Source organism: Silurus meridionalis, chromosome 10, assembly GCF_014805685.1.
Source record: "Silurus meridionalis isolate SWU-2019-XX chromosome 10, ASM1480568v1, whole genome shotgun sequence".
NCBI classification, from domain to species: domain Eukaryota; kingdom Metazoa; phylum Chordata; class Actinopteri; order Siluriformes; family Siluridae; genus Silurus; species Silurus meridionalis.
In genome coordinates, this window is record NC_060893.1 from 26830002 (window position 1) to 26854450 (window position 24449).

General features: G+C 40.6%; 2 protein-coding genes across 7 annotated transcripts; both read left to right on the forward strand.

Annotated features, from left to right (window-relative positions):
• The first annotated feature begins 1358 nt into the window (after positions 1 to 1358).
• On the forward strand, positions 1359 to 10326 carry LOC124392468 (MHC class I polypeptide-related sequence A-like). Of its 2 annotated transcripts, XM_046859545.1 has the most exons (10): positions 1359 to 1667; positions 3886 to 4158; positions 4242 to 4532; positions 4627 to 4908; positions 5685 to 5762; positions 7531 to 7608; positions 7733 to 8005; positions 8089 to 8379; positions 8474 to 8755; positions 9600 to 10326. In XM_046859545.1, exons 1-10 carry the CDS (start codon positions 1601 to 1603, stop codon positions 9602 to 9604), a joined length of 1920 nt encoding a protein of 639 aa, XP_046715501.1. In that variant the 5' UTR covers positions 1359 to 1600; the 3' UTR covers positions 9605 to 10326. The 2 variants fall into 2 exon arrangements, with proteins under 2 accessions (XP_046715501.1, XP_046715502.1); XM_046859546.1 differs by lacking the exon at positions 7531 to 7608.
• A 2562-nt stretch (positions 10327 to 12888) lies between these two features.
• LOC124392469 (major histocompatibility complex class I-related gene protein-like) lies at positions 12889 to 22779 on the forward strand. Of its 5 annotated transcripts, none has more exons than XR_006927160.1 (8): positions 12889 to 13117; positions 15184 to 15456; positions 15541 to 15831; positions 15922 to 16206; positions 16308 to 16436; positions 18841 to 18991; positions 19087 to 19401; positions 21261 to 21301. XR_006927160.1 is itself a non-coding variant. In XM_046859547.1 (8 exons), exons 1-7 carry the CDS (start codon positions 13030 to 13032, stop codon positions 22035 to 22037), a joined length of 1191 nt encoding a protein of 396 aa, XP_046715503.1. In that variant the 5' UTR covers positions 12889 to 13029; the 3' UTR covers position 22038; positions 22310 to 22779. The 5 variants fall into 5 exon arrangements, 3 of the variants coding, with proteins under 3 accessions (XP_046715503.1, XP_046715505.1, XP_046715506.1); XM_046859547.1 differs by lacking the exons at positions 18841 to 18991; positions 19087 to 19401 and adding exons at positions 21985 to 22038; positions 22310 to 22779 and having other exon boundaries at positions 21261 to 21332; XM_046859549.1 differs by lacking the exons at positions 18841 to 18991; positions 19087 to 19401 and adding exons at positions 21985 to 22038; positions 22313 to 22779 and having other exon boundaries at positions 21261 to 21332.
• Positions 22780 to 24449: the final 1670 nt, after the last annotated feature.

A 24449-nucleotide genomic window follows, 5' to 3' on the forward strand; every position in this document is an offset into this window, starting at 1 on the left:
TATTAGTGGAAAGACACACTCTATATTATTTAAAATCTCTCCTAAAACCTACCCAACATCCACAAACCCTGAGTAGAGACCTCATAATAAAGAACTAGTTTCCCCAGTTTCATAAGACGTCTCAGACACTCCAGGCTTTTTCTGTAAATAGAAAATAAAATACATTTGTGGTAAAGAATGAAAGAAAAACTCAGGAACTAAAAACAATAAACTGTAAAACGCTCTTTATATAAACAATGTACTTTGGTAACAGGGTGGGGCTTAACAATGCTTTACTCTGATTGGCTAGCAGGATGGACCGCACCAAGACCACAGAAGTAGAAGTACAGACTTCAGTGGTGCAAATTTGGTGGTTTATTTATTAGAATACTTACAAACTAATATACTGAAAGAAAGATGGAAAGAAAGAATTTCAACTATGAAGTTCTACAAACACTATAAAACTACAGATTACCACATCTAGAATTTTTTCCTGGTCATGGAGACATCTATCCAAATCTTTCTAGCAATCAAAGTGCAGAACTGTGAAGCCCCATTCTTCATAAGAGCTTTTTGTGCCATCAGGGTGAATGTAAACTTTGTAGTGTGTAAAGATTCATAAACCATGTCAGACCTTCACTCCTGAGTTTTCAGTTTCAGAGAATTCTGTTGCACTCTCATTATTTCCGCAATGGTTTCCTTCAGTACCTCAAATTGAATTCCATAACTTTCCTGGCTTTCACTGACCGAATACGATGGAAATTAGTTTTTCAAAGATAGGAATTTGAAAATGCATTATAAACTGATATTTTAATGCCTGATGGCCTGGATAACAGTTTTCCAGTCATAGGAGGTTTCCCTGAAAAATGTTGGGGTCAAAAGCTACGGAACCCTCATGGACACCTGCCCTCTGCAAGAGAATAACTGGATCCAATCTGGAGACTGATCAAACCTCTCAACCCCAGGCCAAGACCAATAAAACAGCCCATTTTCCTCCTGGCTTAATTGAGGACATCAATCCCTCCGGTTCTCACTCGCCTCATAAACTTGGTCATCTCATGAATGTTCTTCCCAGAGCTCCTAGACCTTCTTGTGACCATTTTTGTATCTGATGATATGAGTATTTTGTGGTAAAGTATTTTGTGGTAAAGTTTTATTTTAGTAAAGGAAAATACAGTTTGTTTTTGTTGTGTGAAAAATATAAAGATTCCGATAACGGAATCTAAATAAATCAATAACAATATTTAGAACCGACTCCGAACCGAAACTCGGCTTCCATTACCAAGACTGAAAGTGTCGACTCTTTTTTTTAGGTGTCGAGTCTGAGTTAATTGACCGACATTGTTTTGATTTCCTAATTATTTAGTTTTTTTTTCGCTTTATAGGGTGTTTATACGTGTTTACATTCAGTGGCATTTCATTAGTAATGACATTTCCTGAATATTTCCTACAAAAAAAGAAGAAAAACTAAAACGATTCGGAAATGCGAGTCGAATCTCAACGAATCACACCGCAGGGTAACTGCGCACTTCAGCAGGGGTTTTGGGTTTTTTTTTTCTCTGCAAAAACCAAGATTCTGAAACACCTGGCTGAGAACATCTGGAAGTAAGTGGTGTTAAACATGAGCGGTGTGATGGAGGTGTCTTCAGTGTGGATTTTACTCCTGCTTGGAGTTCCAGCTCATGGAGGTGAGAGCTCCTCACACATTCCTGTACAGACTAAAGTGAAAGTAAAAACAACCTCCAAAGGGAAAACTCTTCAGTACAGGTCTGAGTGTGTGTTTCGAGGAATTGTGTTTTGTTGTTTTTGAACTTGTTTTCTTTAGTTATCCCTGTTTTTATTTCCTATTTATTTCTTCTGAATTGTTTTTATTTATTTATGAAACTGCATTTGGAAATTGGGCAGTGGTTGTATTGTAGCATATGATGTTCCTGTGTGGTGTTGTGGTTTCCTGTAGGAGGTAAAACACAAAGATAAATCTGTGCAACTGATCTTCTATAATAATAATAATGATTCTATAATGGTAAAGACTTTACCACTAGATTACATTTCATTATATTTCGGTCCATGAATATGTATTAAACTATTCCCAATAGTCCCTTTATTTCATTGTGTATCTCTTGGGTGTGCAGCTATCAGTAGAAGTGTATACGTTTAAGCTTCTACCCAATCAGATTTCAGCCATCACGGGTCAAAGGTCATCTTTTTTAGAGAAGGGGTCACCAACCTTTAGCTACTTCTTGAGTACTGACTAATGTGAATGTCTACCAGTTTAAAACACACTTCTGTGCTCAATTTCCCTTTAATTATATGTTATTATTAATAAGTAATGATATTTATCTCTAATATCTCTCTCAGGGTCAAACTCAACTGCACATGGAGCCAAAACTCAAAACACACTTCAGGTCACGAGCCCAACAGGAGAAACATTTATTAAACTCACTAAAACAATGTGTTTTATTATAAATATAAATAAAAACAGACAGGAATATTATTCCAGAATAAATAAAACTAAACTTTAAATAAAAAAAAATAAAAAATATTTTGCTCTCTATAAAAATATCTTCTGTGGAACACCAGACGTGTCACAGCTTCATCATGCAGCTCTTCAGAAACTCTCCCTCAGTAAATAACCTGCTGATGAGACTCTGATTTCTCCTCTGTTTTCACACCAGCTTCACTTTGGGATTTTGCTCTGGTGAAAAACATCTGCTGAAATGTCAGATTCTTCTTTAACTCTTCTACTTTCTGTATCTTCTGCTCTGCATTTAGGTTTTTCAGCTTCTCCTGATGTTTTGTAGTTCCGTCTCAGATTCAATTCCTTAATTACAGTCACATTCACTCCACTAATAACACACACACACACACACACACACACACACACACACACACACACACACACACACGTGTTTACCGGCAGTGTCAGTAAACATCTACTCAGAGTCAACTTTTCTCTTCACCACTGTGAGGCGCTGTTTCACAATAACTGTACAATAAGGTTAAATACATCAACAGAAGCTCCACTTGATTGATGCTGGAATGTTCTCAGGTAGTCTAGTGTTCGGTAAGGGAGCTGAAGCACTGCATTATGGGATCTGTAGTTTGTGTTATCAGCGCTTCATACCGCTAGGACATTAATAACAATAATAATAGATCTTTATAAAATCATCTCGCGGGACAGATATAATTGTACGTCGGGTCGGATGTGACACTGAGTTTGACACCCCTGATCTTTGTGAAGACACTGATCATCTTAATGATTTCTCACAATAATTATCAACAATCATTTAACAAGGTAGGAAACAGATATTTTAGAAAAGGCTCACAGGCGAATCATGTGGTCCTTGCGGGCGACCTGGTGCACCACGTTGGTGACCCCTGTTCTAGAGCCTTCACTTGATGCTTGAAGGCTGTTGATTATGTGTTTTGCTTTAGTGATGATGTTCATTCAGACTGTATGAGATCCTGTGTGTGATGCAGCTCTGTTCTACTGCACTTCTCTAGAATACTGATGCTTTCTGTAGACTTCAGAATGATATTAAAAGGTGGCTCGATGATCCTCTTCTTGATATTTTCCCACAATACAAGTTGCAGTTTTGTTTGTAAATATGATTGCGAAACACGTTGTGATAATATCGAGCTTCATGAGGAGATGTTTGATGGTGTGAAAGCCAGAAACTCCACCTCCTACATTCCTGAAATGAATCCTATTCATTCTAGTTTCATTCAGGTTTTGTTTCTGCTTCACCCCCAGTTTTCCCTGTGAAGGTTCCAGATACCATGTTAGAGGATTGTTCTTATAATTAGTGTGTAAAATTCTGGGATTTAGTGAAGCAGTTGTTGGATAATGTGTGTTTAAATATATTGTACATATGATTGTAGGAGTGTCTGCATGTTTCCTCACAGGTAGACACTCTCTGTTTTACACCTACACGTGTCTCTCACAACCTCTCAGTCTGCCTGGAATCCATGAGTTCATTGCTTTGGGAATGCTCGATGATCGAGTGATCGACTACTATGACAGTGAGACTCAGGTTAAGGTTCCTAAACAAGACTGGATGAAGGAGAAGATGCCACAGGATTACTGGGAAAAAGGAACTCAGTCCCGCAAGAGCAAAGAGCAGTGGTTTAGGGTGAACCTGGAGATCCTGATGGAGCGCATGAGACACAATAAGACCGGTTAGTGAAGATTCATTATAAATAATCACAAACTGTATATTATAAAAAGTGTTTAAATGATCTTTACCTTCACGGCATTTCAGATCTTCATGTTCTTCAGTGGAAACATGGCTGTGTGGTCGATGAAGGTGCAGATGGAAGTCTTAAATTTGTGAGAGGATTCAGTGAGTATGCCTACGATGGTACTGAGTTCCTCTCCTTCGATGAGAAAAACTCCAGATGGATCGCTCCAGTCCAGGCTGCTGTACCGACCAAAATGAAATGGGATGAAGTTCCCATCCTCAACCAGTACACCAAGGGCTACCTGGAGAAAGAGTGTGTGGACTGGCTCAGCAAGTTCATGGAATATGAAAAGGAAACTCTAATGAAAAAGTGTAAATACCATAAGGATTTTACTAAAATCACTTCTGTACCTTATTTACATAAACAGACGTAAAAAGGAAACACTACATTTTTCCTTCTTTTCAGCTCCAGTTGTTCATCAGTTTGCAAAGAAATCAGTAACTGACTCCAGCAAACGGACCCTGAGCTGCCTGGCTACAAATTTCTACCCTGAAGATGTTCAGATGCATTTGAGGAAGTCCAGAACTTTCCTACCTGAACATCTGGTAACATCTTCAGCAATCAGACCTAATGGTGATGGAACCTACCAGCTTAGGAAAAGTGTGGAGATCATGCAGGATGAAGAACCATTTTACGATTGTTATGTGACCCACAGCACCACCGAACTACCCATTGTTATAAAAGGGGGTGAGTTTTGCTCCGGAATTTCTCAGAATTACAGTATTTTTCTACAATTCAGTAAAAATCATCAAAGAAGAAAGAACTAAAAAGTAAATGTCATTTTTTGTCGCATTTCCTTTGACCTGAAGGGTCTGGGGTTATTATGAAACCCCTGTGGGCAATGCTGTGGGTACATGCTCATTGAATATTCTGTAGGCAAAGCTATGGATTTTAATAAACATTGAAGCCAGAGACAGTATGGGGTTATGGAGATAATGATGGAGGCAGTGTGGAGAACACAGTGTGGGCTGCCTTCCAGGCCAGGAGATCCTGCATATTTGCAGAGTTTTATGCAGAATTTTAGTTTGTGTAGGGCAGGTGTGATGTGGGTTTTAGAGCCAGCAGAAAGGGTCAGGATGTTCATCCAGCTTTGTCTCTATTTAAGAGACTCAAGAGTTGATTGTCATAAGTTCAGAAAACAATCTGTTACATCATACAATAAAATTCTTACTGTGTGATTCCTCCAGACAGCTTATAACACATTATATAAACGAATATTGCTAATTTATAAAGATATGAAAATGCAAATGCAAGAGACAAAAGTGTGCACATCTTTAGTGTGTGTGTGTGTGTGTGTGTGTGTGTGTGTGTGTGTGTGTGTGTGTGTGTGCGTGTGTGTGCAAAGTCCTGCAGAGGTTGAGTGTGTCCAGGATGTTATCTCTCTTTTATAAGTGGTGTGAATGTGTGTATGTGTAAAATATGCAGATGTGGTATGTACTCTATGTTGTTATCTGCACTGATAGATGTCCTGAGCATTGGGAGCAGTAGTGAATCCCACACAACCAGCGGAGAAACTGTGACTCGTATTCCAGCACCTACAGGTAGGTGGGATTTGCTCTGTTCTTTGTTCTGTTTCTGCTTCACCCCCAGTTTTCCCAGTGAAGGTTCCAGATTCCCTGTACGAGGATTGTTCTTATAATTAGTGTGTAAAATTCTGGCATTTAGTGAACCAGTGTCAGGACAGTGACCACACGCAGGAAGCGGTCACTGCCATCATAATCTTTACTTAGAGCCAAAACAAAAACATGAGTCCGGGAGAGTAACGAACAGTAATGCGGGTATAGTCTGAAACACGGGTGTAATCCGTAAATCGGGTAGGATCCGAAATGCTTGTGTAACGCGATACGGGGTTGGGAGCAGAGCACCCCCCCCAGAAAATATCCTCAGCGGTGCGACACCTTCGTCGCTTCTCTAGGGCAGAGCAACACCCTTGGCGGAGATCGGAGGCTGAGCAACGCCCATGGCAGGACTCTGGAGCGGAGCGGCACGCTCGGCAGAACTCTGGAGCAGAACGGCGCACTCGGTGGAACTCTGAAGTGCCAGCAAGAAGAGACGGCTGGGCGATGCCCCCAGTGGGACTTGGAGGATGGACGGTGTACTCCATGGGGCTTGGAGACTGGAGGTTGGGTTGGCGCCTCCTGCCGTCAGCAATCCAGTCCGGGGCTCTCCCAGAACGGTGGGGACTGTGGTGGCGGTCCGCCGTTATCATCCCCAGCATCTCCGTGAATTGCCCGTTGAAACTGGCGTACGAGTCAAGATTGCCCCCGTTTATGCTCCACAACTTTCAGGCCCAAGAGAGAGCCTCCTCAGACAGGAGAGAAATAAAGAACGTAATCTTGACTTGTTCGTTGGGGAATTGGGATATTTGTACCTCGACGTATCCGCTGACGCTCCATAGGAAACCGCTCCATTCGGCCGTGTTGCCGGAGAGCCGAGCCAGGAATGCATCGTGCTCTCTGAGGTGCGCGGCACTGCCGCGCCTGCTTTAACCGGAGCCGGCGAGCATAACTCCTGAGGAGCGGTAGTGAGTTTCCGGGTGGAATCCAAGGTGGAACAAGGCTGCCGGTCCATCGCGGTAGAGCAATTCCTTTTCTTTCGGTTTAGGTCGGCTCCTCTGTCAGGGCAATGACCACGCGCAGGAAGTGGGAGTAATTTGACCATAGTCTTCATTTAGAGACACTACATAAACACAAGTCCGGGAAAGTTACGAACGGTAATGCAAGTATAGTCCGTAATGCGGGTGTAATCCATAAAGCGGGTAGGATCTGGAACGCATGTGTAATTCGTAACGCAGGTAGAATCCGTACCCCGAGTGTAATCCTTAAACACGGAGCAAGGAGCATGAACCAGCGGGGAATGCTGGCAGTTGGAATCCGGTAGGTCACTTTAGCCATCTAGTAGATCCGACAGCGAGTGAGGTTGGAAGGGGAACTTATAAAGTACAGAAAACAGTCTGTTACATCATACAATAAAATTCTTACTCTGTGATTCCAACAAGCAGCTTATAACACATTATAAATGGAAAAAGGACACAGGACATGAATTTATAAAGATATAAAAGTGCAAATGCAAGAGACAAACTTGTGTGCACATCTTTAAAGTGTACAGTGTGTGACCGTAGTATTGAAGAAGTGTGTGTGTGTGTGTGTGTGTGTGTGTGTGTGTGTGTGTGTGTGTGTGTGTGTGCAAAGTCCTGCAGAGGTTGAGTGTGTCCAGGATGTTATCTCTCTTTTATAAGTGGTGTGAATGTGTGTATGTGTAAAATATGCAGATGTGGTATGTACTCTATGTTGTTATCTGCACTGATAGATGTCCTGAGCATTGGGAGCAGTAGTGAATCCCACACAACCAGCGGTGAAACTGTGACTCGTATTCCAGCACCTACAGGTAGGTGGGATTTGCCCTGTTCTTTGTTCTAAAATTCTGGGATTTAGTGAAGCAGTTGTTGGATAATGTGTGTTTAAATATATTGTACATATGATTGTAGGAGTGTCTGCATGTTTCCTCACAGGTAGACACTCTCTGTTTTACACCTACACGTGTCTCTCACAACCTCTCAATCTGCCTGGAATCCATGAGTTCATTGCTTTGGGAATGCTCGATGATCGAGTGATTGACTACTATGACAGTGAGACTCAGGTTAAGGTTCCTAAACAAGACTGGATGAAGGAGAAGATGCCACAAGATTACTGGGAAAAAGGAACTCAGTCCCGCAAGAGCAAAGAGCAGTGGTTTAGGGTGAACCTGGAGATCCTGATGGAGCGCATGAGACACAATAAGACTGGTTAGTGAAGATTCATTATAAATAATCACAAACTGTATATTATAAAAAGTGTTTAAATTATCTTTACCTTCACGGCATGTCAGATCTTCATGTTCTTCAGTGGAGACATGGCTGTGTGGTCGATGAAGGTGCAGATGGAAGTCTTACATTTGTAAAAGGAATCAGTGAGTATGCCTACGATAGTACTGAGTTCCTCTCCTTCGATACGGAAAACTCCAGATGGATCGCTCCAGTCCAGGCTGCTGAACCGACCAAAATGAAATGGGATGAAGTTCCCATCCTCAACCAGTACACCAAGAGCTACCTGGAGAAAGAGTGTGTGGACTGGCTCAGCAAGTTCATGGAATATGAAAAGGAAACTCTAATGAAAAAGTGTAAATACCATAAGGATTTTACTAAAATCACTTCTGTACCTTATTTACATAAACAGACGTAAAAAGGAAACACTACATTTTTCCTTCTTTTCAGCTCCAGTTGTTCATCAGTTTGCAAAGAAATCAGTAACTGACTCCAGCAAACGGACCCTGAGCTGCCTGGCTACAAATTTCTACCCTGAAGATGTTCAGATGCATTTGAGGAAGTCCAGAACTTTCCTACCTGAACATCTGGTAACATCTTCAGCAATCAGACCTAATGGTGATGGAACCTACCAGCTCAAGAAGAGTGTGGAGATCATGCAGGATGAAGAACCATTGTACGATTGTTATGTGACCCACAGCACCACCGAACTACCCATTGTTATAAAAGGGGGTGAGTTTTGCTCCGGAACATCTCAGATTTGTTTTATAATATTGTGTGGATGGAATGTACTTTTTAAATGTAAATGTTTGTCTGGAGGTTTTTTAACATTCTGGTTTGTAGAAAAAGTTCCAGTGTGAAATTTGAGGAGCTTCCTGTTAATCCAAATCCCCTCACTCACTTAATGATTACTTACTTAAGGTGCCTAGTCCTCAGTGCTCCAGGGTTGCTGTACCATGGTGGACTCTGAGCTCTGATTTCAGCTTCCGAACATCACTGGGATATGTGAAGAAATAAGTTCTGAGAGGTCGAGGTTATGAGTATCACAGAAAAATGATATCAGTCCGGTGATACCTACTGATCAATTAATGCTATCTGCTGAACCAACCATGCAACTGGAGTGATCCTAGACATGATGTGGGAACGTAACCTTCTCCATGGTGCTTATGGTATTTAACTGATCACAATCCAGAAACAATAAGCTTTCAGTGTTCTCAAGTACTTTCCCAGCGTATCATCACCATCCCTCACAGGAAGCCTGGTTTTCTTCTTTATGTTGTACTTGTGGTGATTTGTCTGATTTAAAAAAAATAAACAAATAGCTATTTATATTTCTATACCAGCAAAACACACCTGATAATCAATTCAGATCAGATCTGATCATTCTGTACCCCTGCTGGAAGGAGTCTTCAGTGTCAGCACTTTGTAACACTCAGGGTTTAAGCTGTATGTTTTTTGTGACATTTTCAGGACAGATGAGTTTTGACAGTTTGTCAGTAACACAACATTTTATTGTTTTATTAACCCTCAACCTCAGAATTAAAGTTCTCCTTCTTTCTCATTTTTCTCTCAACAGCTTGAAGTCAAACCTGAGGATCTGATGGCAGTTTATATTCTTTCAAACATCACAAAGCTGCACAATATAATCATGCTTCGAATTTATTTCATATTGTTTCATATCACCTTTGATTTTATTATTTTTAATAATCAAACTCTCTTCATGGTTTCCAAATCAAGTAGTTCATAATTTGTACACACAATTGTGTTGGACGTCTTTGGATCTTTTGGATCTGCTTTCCATGGGTTGGAGTGGAAGACCCCTGTACTGTACTGTACTGTACCCCTGCTGAATCGCCACAAAATCTGTGAACAAAATTTTACAGCCAGATGTGAACACACTTTCGACCATATTATATATTTCATTGTGTACTTTCTATTACCATATTTTTCGGACTATAAGCCCACGTTTTTCCCACTTTTTGAACCCCATGGCTTAAACAATGAAGCGGCTTATTTATGGATTTTTCCTGGGTTTTTCCCGGTTTCACAAACTTCAAGCCAAAAAACTGAACCCCATAACATTAGACCAATGAAATTTCAGAACGGAAACAAAAAGAAACGCACCTCGCCTGTGTTCTGAGCTGCACGGTGTCAGGAGAGAAAACTTCCCCCAGTGGCGCATGACGATGACAAAAGATAAACTCCCCAGAGAAATACAGTGGAACCCTGACCTACGAGTTTAATTCATTCCGTTGATGAGCTCGTATCTCAATTTGCTCGCACATTAAATCAGTTTTCCATATTGCAACATATTGCATTTAGTGTATTTCGTTAAAGCCTGTGTAAAGTTCATTAGTTTCAGTGTAGTGTCTGCGGCTTATAGACAGGTGCAGCTTATTTATGTTCAAAATAAAAATATTTGTCAAATTCAGTGGGTGCTTATAGTCCGGAAATTACGGTAGTTTGATCTCTTTGTGTATAAATAAATAATTTTCTATAAAATGTATAAATATTATGTCTATTAACAGTATTATTAGAATAAACTTTTCATCTACCATTAACCTGACTGGTATAAAGCACTTAGTGAATCAATCAATTCATAAAATCACTTCTATTTATTCTTCTGGATATCATTTAATATCTATTGTCAATACTTCTTCACTCTTGATAATCCAGATCATAATCTCTGAAGCTGTGGATGCTATTTTGCACCAGGACCTTAGCAGCAGATCCTTTATGTCATCTAGGTTTTGAGGTGAAGTGTCCATGGATTGGACTTGTTTGTCTGGCATGTTCCCAATAGACATGATTTTACTGATATCTGGGGATCAATAAACAATTACCAGCTTGATCTTTTTGGACATGTTCCTCAGACTGTTCCTGCCCAGAGTACACGGCAGTTAGAGAACACCATGATCATGAAGTGTGGAACACATTAAGATATTGAAATAGTAATAAAAGCCGCTTGACTTAATTCCTGTAACTCACGCCCTCTGCTGGCTGACTGCTGCACCTGGAGGATAATCATTCATGATTTGGGAATCTGCATGACAGATTTTGGACAGTAGATAACCTGCTAGTCGAAGCAGTCAAACTAGACACACATATAGAAAGTTTTCCAGAAATTTCCATGAGTTGCTTTTCTTGCATATACGGATAGAAAAATATAAAAGTGCACAAACTTACACACCCCTAATACCCATTACAGCCACTGTGCAGTCAGGCAGTAGGAGCATCTCCCACCACCCCCATGGAGATATTTTAGATTATATTTAAGCTTCTTTCTTTGTCTCGTTAAACTATATCATATTTTGCCACATGGTTTTAGGTGTTGGTTGCATCTTCCTTGTAGCCCCTCCTCCCTACCCCCATAGCTCTGACATGAAGAATATGAGAGATTGTAGTCACATGTTCCTGCATGTTCCTGCAGCTACTGTAATGGTGCTGTAGGTCCCTCAGCACACTCCTTTCTAACGTTTCTTCTTGTCCTTTGGTCGGTTTTGGAGGAACACTTGTGCTTATTGATGTCACTCTGGTGCTCCATTTTCTCCACTTGCTGAATATGGCCTTCATCATGTTCCATGTGATGACTGGGGGAAATTCTTTAGCTGAGTGATGTCATGGGATCAGTATGATTCTGCTTGGTAAGATCTTTAGCTTTAGAAGGTATGTATTGTGGAGTTAATCAGTGTTTGTTTATTTCTGTACACTGGTGTGAAAAGTGGTTATGGAGATTCATTCAGCTACATGTGTGTTAGTGAAGTCGTGAGAAGGTGAGAAGGTGAGAAGGTGAGGAGGTCTGGAGTGCAGTCAGTGTTCACATTCATCTCAAATGTGTTCAATGGGGTTGGAGCTCTAAAGCAGGAGATCTTCCACTCCAACTCATTGTAAGCAGATCTTCATGGAGCTGGATTTGGGCACAGGGGTATCATCATGCTGGAACACGTTTGGGTCTCCTAGTTCAAGTGAGAGGAAAACTATTAACTAAAGAAATGTGTAGACACGATCTCTAAAACTAAACCCAAAACATGGCTTCTATAACACAAACACGTCATAAACTCAATCCATTTCAACTAAAAGTCAACAAAAGTTTTTATGGTTATTTAAATAAAGTCATTTTCTTCGTAATAAATATACTTTCACATCAACCCAGTCGTGTGTTTGTGACTCTTTAGGTTTATACCTGAAACAATTATTATTCCAAACTTATACTTGTTTTTTATTTTCCCATTTTTCAAACTGTTTTTAAGCTATTTAAAAATCTTAATTTCAAAAAGTTTTACAAATTCTATTTACATTTAATTTAAATTCTTTTCTACTGCAGGGACTGTAGTTGGTGTGAAAGGGGCAGATGTTGAGGACAGGGGGGTATGGAGACGGATGATACGCGGTGGCGCCCCCTAATGGGAGAAGCTGAAAGTTAATTTGAGCTGAACTGAGATGAGCTTTTTATGTATGTATGTATTTATTTGTTAGTTAGTTTGAGTTTTGTGTGTGTGTGTGTATTTATTCATGTCTGTTTTGTGATAATCAGACTCGTACAGACCCTCTGAAGTAAACCCTCTCTGATGTCTACACACCGTGTGCTCATGTTCCTGCACCTCAAACCTGCTCAACCCAACATCTACCCGGAAACTTGTGACGACCATGTTTTTATTTCCTATTGGACAAGCAGCTGATACGAAAATGCCAAAAATCAGACAAAAGGAGATCTACAGACCAGAGGAGATCTACAGACCCGATTATCTGGACTAAAAACTCAAGAAGAAGAAGAAGGTGTGGAGGATGATGATGATGATGCAGTGACGGTTTGAATACAGAAAGCGCGCATGCGCATGCGCAGTTGAACGTCAGCGTCAGGGTGGAGAAGTTCCTCTTTCTTTCCGCCATAATCCACGCGGTCTGTACCGAACATCTCCTCCTCTCCGATTATTAAACTCTTCTGTTACTCGATTCTCTCGGAATTTATCCGATTGGATTGATCAGAGAAGAAGCTGGAGAAGCTGATGATGGATCTGAAGATGAAGATGATGATGAAGGTGCAGGTTGGAGTGTGTGTGTTTATGACACTGGTCCTCGCGCCTGGTCTGGGAGGTGAGTTCTTCCTTCATCAAACCGAAAGTAGTTTATAATCGCATGATTTCTGACCGGAAGTTGACACTAATGGTATTATATGGTAGTAAAACCAGGCCTGGACTTAAACCGCAGGTATTTGGTTGGATTTTTGGATCTGTGTTTGATTTAATGTTGATGTTTCTGTGACTTCCGGTCTGAAATCTAACGGTCCATTAACTTCCTGTTTCACCATCATGTGTTTATTTCATTTCTATTTACTGTCATTTAATTACATCTGATTCTATTCTGCCTTTTCCTAAATATATTTATTATTATTATTGTTTAAATAGATACTTATTTTATTATTAATAATTAGCTTAATGATTATAATTTCTTTTTTAATGTAATTATCATAATGATGTAATTTTTAACAGCTGTGACTGAAGTTTTTCACTCCTTTAACACGTTTCACTCACAGTGAATAGAAATAGTGCAGAAAATCCAAGAATATTATATATATATATATATATATATATTTATATAATAAAATATAATATAATATAATATATATAATAAAATATAATATAATATATATAATATAATATATACATAAAGTGAGGAATAATTCTAATTTTAAGAATAAGACATTTTGAAATAAAACATCTGAGTAAGATCCTCTACACTATGGAAATATGTGGTTAACACACACAGTTTTTTTCACACAGGGAGTATGAGTGTGGTGTGTTGTCATGTGGGTCCATCAGGCACAACAACACACCACACTCATACTTTCTCACACACACACACACACACACACACACACACACAATAAAAATGTTCTAAAGGAAATACACCTACACCTGCAGTGTGTCATGTGGCCTTAACCAAAGTAACAGGTCAAATCCTGAAATTATTCGATTAAAAATGGGCCTGGTTCATCCACCGGCTGATCAATCGGTCAACCTCTAGAAGAGATTATTTTAAATATAGTAGTTTTTACATGGATTTTAGAGTCCAAAGAATACAGTGTTCAAACTAAGAATATTTACACTGAGTGTTTGCACAGTTGGATGGTTTTTCACCTGTCTGACAAAATAAACAAGGAAGTGCACTGAACCCAGCATCTGAAAAACAACAGCTAGCAAACGCCTGTGTAATTCACTTCAATATATTTATAATATTCACCCCGTGCCTGTGAGAGTATCTACTGTCCAAAACTAGCTTCACAGAAAGAAATACGAGGTGCATCAACAAGGTTTCGAGACTAGTTTTGAAACACTGGTTTGGTATCACACCAACAGATGGCAGCACAAGGCTGCACACACAGTCACAGGGAGCACCGATCTTTATAAGTCAGTGTGCCAGAAGACATCGTCCTGTGTACATCGGGAGCTGTGCAACTGGTGCTAAACTGAAATGTTGCATTACCACGTCTGTGTTTTGATGTGAAACTGGACAAATCTGGCACGGAGAAGTTTGACATGGCATACGTTTGACATACGGCGATGCTGCAATGAGTGGAAGCCACTTTTAGCTTCTTATATTTCAGAGCATTTCCTCTTCAGTGGAGCATGCAGGAGTGGAGAACATGTCAGACTGAAGAAAGTGGTGGGCCGTGGTTACACCATGCCTGTGTATAGTGCAGGTGAAGCAGGTGTTGCATTTTCTTTTGAATATAAAATAGAAATTATCATTGACTTTTTCCGATTACATTTTGTTTAGTGAAATGGAGAAAGTCGTACTGTAGATGGTTTATTCATGTCTATAGGTTTATCTTGTGTTCGCCTGGAGAGAAAAAGCCTCAGATTTAGAGGGAAAATTAATACTAGTTTTCTCTGATGGGAGGTTGAGGAGGGGGAGAACCTTGGGGGAATATCTGATAACACAATATAATTGACCAAGGACCAGAAAAATCCACATCTTCATATTTCCCTGTTTGTGTCTTCAGTCTACAGCATCTTCTTCTGCTTGTGTTGTGGTAAAGTTGCATGTACAATGTGAACATTTAAACAAAACAAACTATGCGAGTGTGAACTTTGGAACTGGATTTCATTTTAAACAAAAGTGAAAGTTAGTAAAATAACCTTCTGGTTTTTCTCCACCAGTTAAGCACACTCTGTTTTACACCTACACGGCTCTATCTCAACCCCTCGAACTTCCTGGAATCTATGAGTTCACCGCACTGGGAATGCTGGATGACCGAGAACTCGACTACTACAGCAGTAAGACTCAGGTTAAGGTTCCAAAACAAAACTGGATGAAAGAGAAGATGCCACAGGATTACTGGGAAAAAGGAACTCAGTCCCGTAAGAGCAAAGAGCAGTGGTTTAAGGTCAATGTGGACATCCTGATAGAGCGCATGAGACACAACAAGACTGGTTAGTGAATAATTCTAGTGAGCTGTAAAAATAGTTGTTTGGTGAAACAGAATCATTTTCTACACTGCACTGTTTCTGTTTCAGATCTTCATGTTCTGCAGTGGAGACATGGGTGCGAGATTGATAAAGGTGCAGATGGGAATTTAAAATTTCTAAAAGGAATTGATGAGTACAGCTATGATGGTACTGAGTTCCTCTCCTTCGATGAGAAAAACTCCATATGGATCGCTCCAGTCCAGGCTGCTGAACCAACCAAAAGGAAATGGGATGAAGTTCCCATCCTCAACCAGTACACCAAGGGCTACCTGGAGAAAGAGTGTGTGGACTGGCTCAGCAAGTTCATGGAATATGGACAAGAAGAGTTAAAAACATTTTGTAAGTATTAAAAGGATTTTTTTCTGGAATCACTTCAGTTTATGGTTTACATAAAAAAAAAAGATTCTAAATTATTTTTGTTTTTTTCAGCTAAACCAAAAGTGTACATGTTTGTGAAGAAATCAGTGAAAGACCCCAGCATGCTGACGCTTACCTGCCTGGCCACTGGGTTTTACCCTCCAGATGTACAGATGCAAGTGATTAAGTACAGAACTTCTCTACCTGAACATCTGCTAACATCTTCAGGGGTCAGACCCAATGGTGACAACACCTACCAGCTGAGGAAGAGTGTGGACATCAATTCTGAAGATCGAACCCAGTACAAATGTCAAGTCACTCACAACATGCTTGAGACAGTCGTAAGAATCGATGGGGGTAAGTGGAAAATCGATACTGAACCGTGTTTATAGAAAGTGTTATTTTAGAATGTAATAGGTTTATTCAGTTATGTTCTTTATTCTTCTTATTTTTACAAGATGTTTTAGAAAACTGCCCGGCCTGTGAGACACGTTCAAGTGGAATTGTTGGCGCAATCATTGGAGTTTTGCTTGTGCTGGTTGTAGCTGCAGTCGTCCTCTCTTTCTTGTGGAAAAAAGGATATTTGGGTGAGTAGACCAAAACAATCACAGATAATTATAGAATAATTGATAATGTAGGGCTGGGTGAGGATGTCAGTGCACAAGATGCCATGAGCAATAAAAAGGTGTGTCACCTCACACTTAATTGTGGCTTATCACCTTATAACACATATAAGCATTAGCAAGTTAAAGTAATGGTTCTGATTTTGGATTTTTGTGTAGAAGGTCATGAGTTCCAATTACAGCACCATCAAGCTGCAACTGCTGGGTCCTTAAGCGAGGCCTCTAACCTTCATTTTCTAAGTTGTAATAATGAGGTAATTGAAAGTGACTCTGGATAGGGGCATCTGCCAAAATGTGCTAAATGTGAAGCTGTTATTGATATTTGCAGTGCAGAACTGACCAAGTCCATGTGAATTGGGCAAACCGAGAAAAACTAAACAATATTGACATTTATGGCATTTAGCAGACACCCTTATCCAGAGCAGCTTACAACTGAGCATTAAGGACTTGCTAACGTGCCCAGTGGTGGCAGCTGGGCAACTTATGACAGTTCAAGTCCAACGCGTTAAGCGCTGAGCTGTTGAAGGTGGTAAGACCCGGGTGGAAACAGGACATGATTTTAAGCAAAAACATTAATTACTACATAAACACAAAAACCTGGACGTGCACTATAGTAGTGCGTGCCAAAGCTCATGGGGAGATATTTCAAACACAACTCCCCCCTGTAATATTCAGGCTATTTAAATAGAGATTTATAACACTGTATAACACATGGAATGTCACTGAGGACAAAGCTAAGTTTGCCTAAAACTTACTACGATCATTTTTAAGTCTGCATCCAATTTTTGCAAGTAAGGTGTTAAAATGGTGCCAAAACCCAGGATGGAAGAGAGGTGTAACATCACTGAGTCTTCGCTATCGAGGGAGCTGCACCAGCTCATCATGAAGTGAAGCAGCCATTGCGGCTTCCAGCGGCATTCTGTTTGACCAGCATCAGGATGAGCACTCCACCAGCAGCTCCATTGAAGTCCAGTTGGCGGTGGACCCAGAGACAGGCAACTCCTCCCCCTCTTTTTCTCAATCTCCCACTCCTTTTTTGTTGACTCTTCCCTCACTTGTGGAAGGAAGACCACAAGGTAGAGCCGTGTATGTGGAAAAGTGTATGTGACTCTTCTAAAGAGAAGGCATGCAGAACCACGAGTGTGTGTGGGTCACCAGTTAACGGCAATCGAGAAGAAAGATGTCCATGGGGCGATCCCCTGAGGACTAAAGAAAGATGGACCATCCGATCATAAAACTTTGGAAGCGGTCATCAGAAAGCCATTATCTGCATTATCTTAACCGAGACTGGAAGGCTGTCATAGTCATCAAGCCTACTGACACCTTCAGGTCCTACCATGTGTGCAGTGCAGAAGCTTTCCAAAGGATTCGTCATCACCTTTTGCAGGATAAAGCACATCCTATCACTGCTGAGTCCAAAATATCTTCAAGCACTCGACACACAATGGATCACCCAAAGCAGACAGAGAGACGTATGTTATCAGATCATACATGAAGTGAACCCTGAGCTGGCAACGTGCTAAAATGGTGCTGAAACCTGGGATAAAAGAGAGGTATAACACCAAGGAGTCTGTGCCGTGGAGGGAGCTGTACCAGCTCATCGTGGAGTGCAGCAACCACTGTGGCCTCAACCTGCATCCTGTTCGGTAAAATGGGGCCAGTGTCAGAATAGGCATTCCACCTGCTGTCACGCCTCTCCAGGGAAGTTCAATTGGCGGTGTACATGGAGACAGGCAACTTTCCCCCCAACCCCCATTCCTCAGAATCCAGGAACAGTCCCTCAACTTCAACCTCTAATGTTGAGCAGGCCAGACATTTCAGTTTGCGCTGTTTCAGTGACCGGTGACACGGATAAAAAGAAGAGAAAAGAGCCTCGTGGAAGAGAGACACCTTGCAGAGCCGACTGAGTGTGTATGTGGAAAAGTGTAGGGTGAACTTGGAGAGAGAAAGCATGCAGAACCGAGTGTGTGTGGGTCCCCAGTTAACGTCGAGAAAGAGCATGACCATTCGATCATAAAACTTTTGAAAGGGAACTTTAGAAAGCCATCTGCAGTGCTACAAAGACTACAAAGAATGATGAAGTACAGTTTCAACATGTACCTGGCAAGATTTTTCAGTGTAAATTCAGGAGTCAGTGAGTTGGAAGCCTGCGGTAGTCATCAAGCCTGCTGACACCTTCGGGTCTGACCATGTGTGCACTACGGATGTTTTCCAAAGGAATAGTCATTACTTTTGCACGATAAAGCACAGCCTATCACTGCACACAATGCCACTGGATTGCTCAATGCAGAAAGAGACAGTTATGTTACCAGATCAGGACGTGAAGTGAAGCCCAGAGTTGTTTTTGAGTCAATGTGCTCTGTTTCAGTGTCCAGTGACACCACTAAAAAGAGACTAGAGCCAGAGACCAGGTGGAGCTGAGTTGGTGTGTATGTGAAAAAATGTATGGGGAACCGGCTAATGTCCGGAGAGAGAAGACGTTCTGGACTTTGAGTGTATATGCACTATCAGGATTAAAGGTAAAGAAAGCACCGCGGTGAGAGTGAATGCAAAATAAAGGAAGCTATGCTTGGTGAACCATCACCTGTCTCTTCTTTCTTCCACCCCGAGCCAGAAAGGTGCCAAAAATGGTGCCAAAATCCCGGGATGAAAAAGCTGTATAATGCCAGGGAGTCTTCTCTGTGAATGTGAGCTGAACCAGCTGATCATGGAGTGCAGCAGTGATTGCTTCTCAGTATCCAGGAACACCACCTCCATCCTTTACCTCTCACAATTGCAGGGGAAAGTCAGCTCAAGCTGGACATATCCCTAGCCTGAGACGTGTGGTGGGGTATGTGGCAGCAAGTGCATCTACCCCTACATGGAAAAGCGCCTTCGCGTGGATGACCACTGCTTTGCAAGTGGACTGAAAATCTGGGAGAAACAAACGGTAAGAAGCACACCAGTAGCTGATAATTAGTCTGCGCAGTGTCAGTGTCCGGTGACACAAATAAAAAGCTTCACAGACCAGTGAAGTGAATGAAAAATGGCGAACGAAAAAGAAAGGCTTTTTTAGTTTGCATACTGACACTTGCACTGTGTATTTCATAACTAAAAGAATTGCTGAGTTACAGTCTATAACAAGCCATGGTTTCAATGAAAGAATTGCTAAAAGGATGTACAACTCCGATTCCAAAAAAGTTTGGACACTGTGTGAAATGTTTAAAAATTAGAATACAATGATTTGCACTTTCTCTAACATATTAGAGTAAACATACTTGGTAATAAAGTTGATTCTGATTCAGAAATCTCATAAACCCTTTCTGTGGTTGTCTGTGGTCAGATGAATCAAAGTTGCAATTCCTATTTTGGTAACCATGAGCACCATGTCCTCCAGACTAAAGAGGAGAGGGACAGTTTGGCTTGTTATCAGCACTCAGTTAAAAAAGCCACATCTCTGATGGTATGGTGGTGCATTAGTGCCTGTGGAAGGGGCAGCTGGTACATTTGGAACGGGTTCATCAATGCTGGAAACTTTATACGGGTTTTAGAGCAAATAATGTTTCCATCCAGACAATGTCATTTTCAGGGAAGGCCTTGTATATTCGAGCAAGACAATGCTCCACACAGAAGTGTTACGCAGATAGAATCCTGTATCAGACACATATGGGACAACATTCCTCTTCCAAAACTTCAGCAACTGGTCTTCTCAGTTACCAGATGTATATGGACTGAAGACTTGATGCTACAAAGTGTGGAAACATGGTCTCAGTCATCTTTCATCAAAAACAGTACACCCCCTATAATCAAACTTACTGTTTCTGCAGGACCTACAACTGATCCACCCCCTGTGAGGAAAAAATGTCCAAATGAAATCTTAGGTCCTGAGACAAGCCTTGTATATTTTGTGGAGCTGTGACCAGCAGGGCAGGGTCAGGTGGCAGGGCTGTGACAGGAGCACTGATATAAGGGGTAGGATAATGGCATTGGAGGCAGCTTTTTAGGACTCTGGTGCAAATAAGGTTTGAAGGGCAGAAAGGGAGTCACGGAAAGTGCAGCCCTTTGTCTCAGGCCTCTCAAAAACATGAACAGGTTGTGGGAGGCCTCACCATCTACCATCTTGCAGGAGTGTGGCTTAGGAGGCTGTCTCATTGGTCTTTGAGTTCTTTGTCACAGACGGCCAGGTCAGTGACTAGAGGGTGCTCAGACTGAAACTTTGCTGGAGATGTTATTTTCTTATTGTATCCAGATCTCTTCTTCTCATTAAAGAAAAAATATCATTCCAGTCTGATGGACAAGCCCGCTATGGCTCTTTTATCTTGGGCTTAAACTCATCCTTCCCAAACACTTTCATTAGCAGGTTCACAAACTTGGCTACAGTGGCAATACCTCTGGTTTCCGTGGTGACCAGTAGTTCCACCCACTGGGAGAGACAATAGGAAGTTTGTGGAATTTAACATCAGAATTGGGGCTCACAATTGGATAGCTGTGGAACTGGAACTGGCTCAAAGAAGACGTTTTCTATCTAAACTGACCACATCTACTTACATGTTTAATGGTTTGTGGAATTACCTGTGTTCAAAGCTTCATTTCAGCTCATCAGAATCAAGTATTTCAGTATACAGTCCACGGTATAGCTACAATTTATACCTTTATACAATTTAGAGGTAAATTTTTATCGGAACTACATACAATATTTCCTATTTTTTATACTTCTGCTGCTATTAAACTGGACAATCTCATGTGGAATGAATCACTTTTATCATATCTCTGATTTTTGCCCTAACTCTTGCTTTTTAATCTCTTCAGCTTGCATGAATGTTGAGAGGAATGGCCCGGGAGTTCCTAATGGAAACATTTCATATATCGCAGCTCCTATCAGTAAGTGTTGAAGTATATTGAGTTTGAAGTTTATAATGATTATATTTGTATAAAGGTAGAAGCAGGTGTGTAGGAAGTAGACACGAGAACTGACACTTCTAATGACTGATATCAAGACGTCTCATATTCTGATAGGATTTAGACTTACTTGAGAATCAAGTTTAGATTCAGTGTTTTTTTCACCAGACATGAATTGCTGAACATTAGGCTGAACATACCTGACCACTTTTTTTACTGAAATTGTAGTTGATCATCGTAGTCAGCGGTGTAGCAGCACTCTGCAAACTTGCCCTCACAAGCCAGTGATCTCCAGCACAAACATCTTGTGGTGGGGACGGAGCTTCATAGAGCTTCACTCTTATTGGCTAGTGAAATTTGAATGGACAGTTTCTTGTAGTAGAGACGTTAGAGTTTAGTGTTTTAGTTTGTATTTAATTTCTCAAACCAGCACCAGAACACTTTTCATTTGCACCATTAAAGTTTTTACTTCCTGGACAGCTTCATGTCCATCCCAAAGCTCTGAGGGTTGTGGAGCAGGCACAGAAATATGTGGATTGTATTTGAGGTTTCCAAACGTTTAAAATGTTTAAAACCCAACATGGGAACTCTGGTCTATTTCATTGCTCACGTGGTCTCCTGTGTGAACTTTCAGATGATGTTTGCCAGAATGGACACAAGAACGGGGCTGCAAACGGCATCCACTGAGGTAACACCATGCTTTAATATCAAACTTAAAATTACAGCTTGAACTTTGACTGTAATAAAGTGCTGACACTGCGATTTCTTCCATAAACCTACAATAAACATCTTCATTCATATAAAACGTCACCATATCAATGATTATTTATTATTCAATTCATTATTTAATCAGAGAAATTATTTCATCACTAATTCCATAATCATTCATTTTATAAGTATCAGCTCTTCTGGTTTATATCAGGACATGTGGATCATGTTTTTCTTCTCCTATTTTACAGCAGCATAAAGACCTGAAGACCATGAAGTTCTTCAGCCAGCAGATATGAGTTTGTGAGGTTTTGAAGATCTGTAAATATCGATTCAAAGCACTTTCTTGTTTTCGCTCCTCTCATAGCGGTCAGAAGAATGGAACATCAGTAGAAGTGTGCCATGGTCCTGAAAATCCACATTCTGGTTGTAGAACCTTCACTCAACTCATAACAGTAACCGACTCAGCACTTAGCTTGAACATTGCTCACATTTTAGCTGTCGTTCTGTTTTTATGCAACTTTTTTTTTTTTAGTAGCTGAATTGTAAAAAGTGTGAAGTATGAGGGTATGTGGAGGAGAACATTGAGCGGACTACAGAAGGTTTAGAAGTATTTGTAATTGGGTTTATAAGTGTGGGGTTTTTTGTTACTTGCAGCTTCACAGGTTTTAGGCAGATTTTTTTTAAATGCTGTAAAGTAAAAATGCTTTATTTTTATCAATGAACAGACTGGAAAGTAAATGAACAGAAATCCGAATTCAAATCAGTATTTATTGTGACCCTCCTTTGCCTGAAAAACAGCAGAGATTCTTTTAGCTATACCAGCACTCATTTTTTGAAGGAACTTCAAAACTACAAACTTTTTGAAGAACTAACCACAGATCTCCTGTGAATTGTGGCTCCTCAAATCTCCTGATGTAATCCAGACTCATTGATGTTGAAGATACGCTAAAGATAGATCTTAATGACGTTGGCTGTATGTTTGGGCTAATTGTCCTGCTGCACAATAAGTTTGGGGACAATCAGACGCCCCCCTGATGGTCCTGCATGATGGAGAAGGATCTGCCTGCATTTCCCAGCATTGACGACACCATTAATCCTGACCACATGTCCAACTCCATCTGCAGAAATGCAGCTCCAAACCTACAGGAAACCTCCACCATGCTTCAGTACCACTTTCCAGACCTTCAGCAAAGATCCTGCCTCCTGCTACGGATAAATATTTTAGATTTTGACTCCTCAGTTCAGAGAACCTGCTGCTGTTTCTCTTCCCTTGTTTGTAACCCAAACCCATGTTGGAGGTTTGGATTTTGGCTGCAGTACTTTAGTGAAGATCACTTCTGACCAGACAGTAGATGGTGTACCTGGGTCTCACTGGGTTCCTTTAGTTCTTTGCTGATTTTGACAGGAAGTAAGCATGATGTATCTGTTCCATTCATTGTCATTGGTCGACCACTGTGTCTGCTGTCCTCAACATCACCTGTTTTTTTGTGCATCAAAAACTCCAGTGTGTTTTGAGATCTTTGCCTGGGAGAGATGATGCAGTATGATGATGCTGATGCAGTAGCTACCTTGAATCTTCTTGCTGTGCTTAGACTTGCTCTGGTGTAGGACCTGGGACATAAATTGTCTTCCAAAACCTCACCTTAGTAACAGAGTTCAGCTCCTCACCCAGTGTGAAGCTCCTACAGCTGTTTCACTTCATCACTGGGTTTCAGCGTACACATGAAACTGATGATCATCAGCACCTGCTTGGCAGAATTGCTTCATCACACACCTGATTCTGATCCTACAGAATCCCAGACTTTGTGCGAGTGTAAGAACTGAAATCCAGTGTGGTCACAGCAGATGTTGATCTGAATTAGATTTTTCTTCCGTTGGCTCGCTTTACATTTTGTAAATTGCTAAAAAATAAACAGTTGGAGAATCTATAAAGATTATTATGATTATAGAATAGCCTTTATTTGTCACATATACATTAGATTTTATAATTATATATAATTATTATTATATTAATTTATATTATATTAATTTATATATATATATATATATGTGTATAGGTCCCCTGGTGGTCTAGTGGTTAAGACGCAGCGCCCCCACCGCTGCGACCCGGGTTCGATTCCCGGTCAGGGAACCATTCCCAGCCACTCTCAGTGCCGGTCCCGAGCCTGGATAAATTGGGGAGGGTTGCGTTAGGAAGGGCATCCAGCGTAAAACACGTGCCAAATCAAACGTGCGGAGGATCCACTGTGGCGACCCCTAACGGGAGAAGCCGAAAGAAACTTATATATATATATATATATATATATTTATATATTATTATGATTATATTATATTTACATATACATTTGATATTATAATTATATATAATTATTATTAAATTATATTAAT

Bases quoted from the DNA above. Each gene is read 5' to 3' on its own strand.
- LOC124392468 (XM_046859545.1), top strand. From the start codon at position 1,601: ATGAGCGGTGTGATGGAGGTGTCTTCAGTGTGGATTTTACTCCTGCTT. The intron at 8,006-8,088 runs GTTAGTGAAGAT...ACGGCATGTCAG, and splicing joins CATGAGACACAATAAGACTG to ATCTTCATGTTCTTCAGTGG. The intron at 8,380-8,473 runs GTAAATACCATA...CCTTCTTTTCAG, and splicing joins GGAAACTCTAATGAAAAAGT to CTCCAGTTGTTCATCAGTTT.
- LOC124392469 (XM_046859547.1), top strand. From the start codon at position 13,030: ATGATGGATCTGAAGATGAAGATGATGATGAAGGTGCAGGTTGGAGTG. The intron at 13,118-15,183 runs GTGAGTTCTTCC...TTTCTCCACCAG, and splicing joins CCTCGCGCCTGGTCTGGGAG to TTAAGCACACTCTGTTTTAC. The intron at 16,207-16,307 runs GTAAGTGGAAAA...TATTTTTACAAG, and splicing joins AGTCGTAAGAATCGATGGGG to ATGTTTTAGAAAACTGCCCG.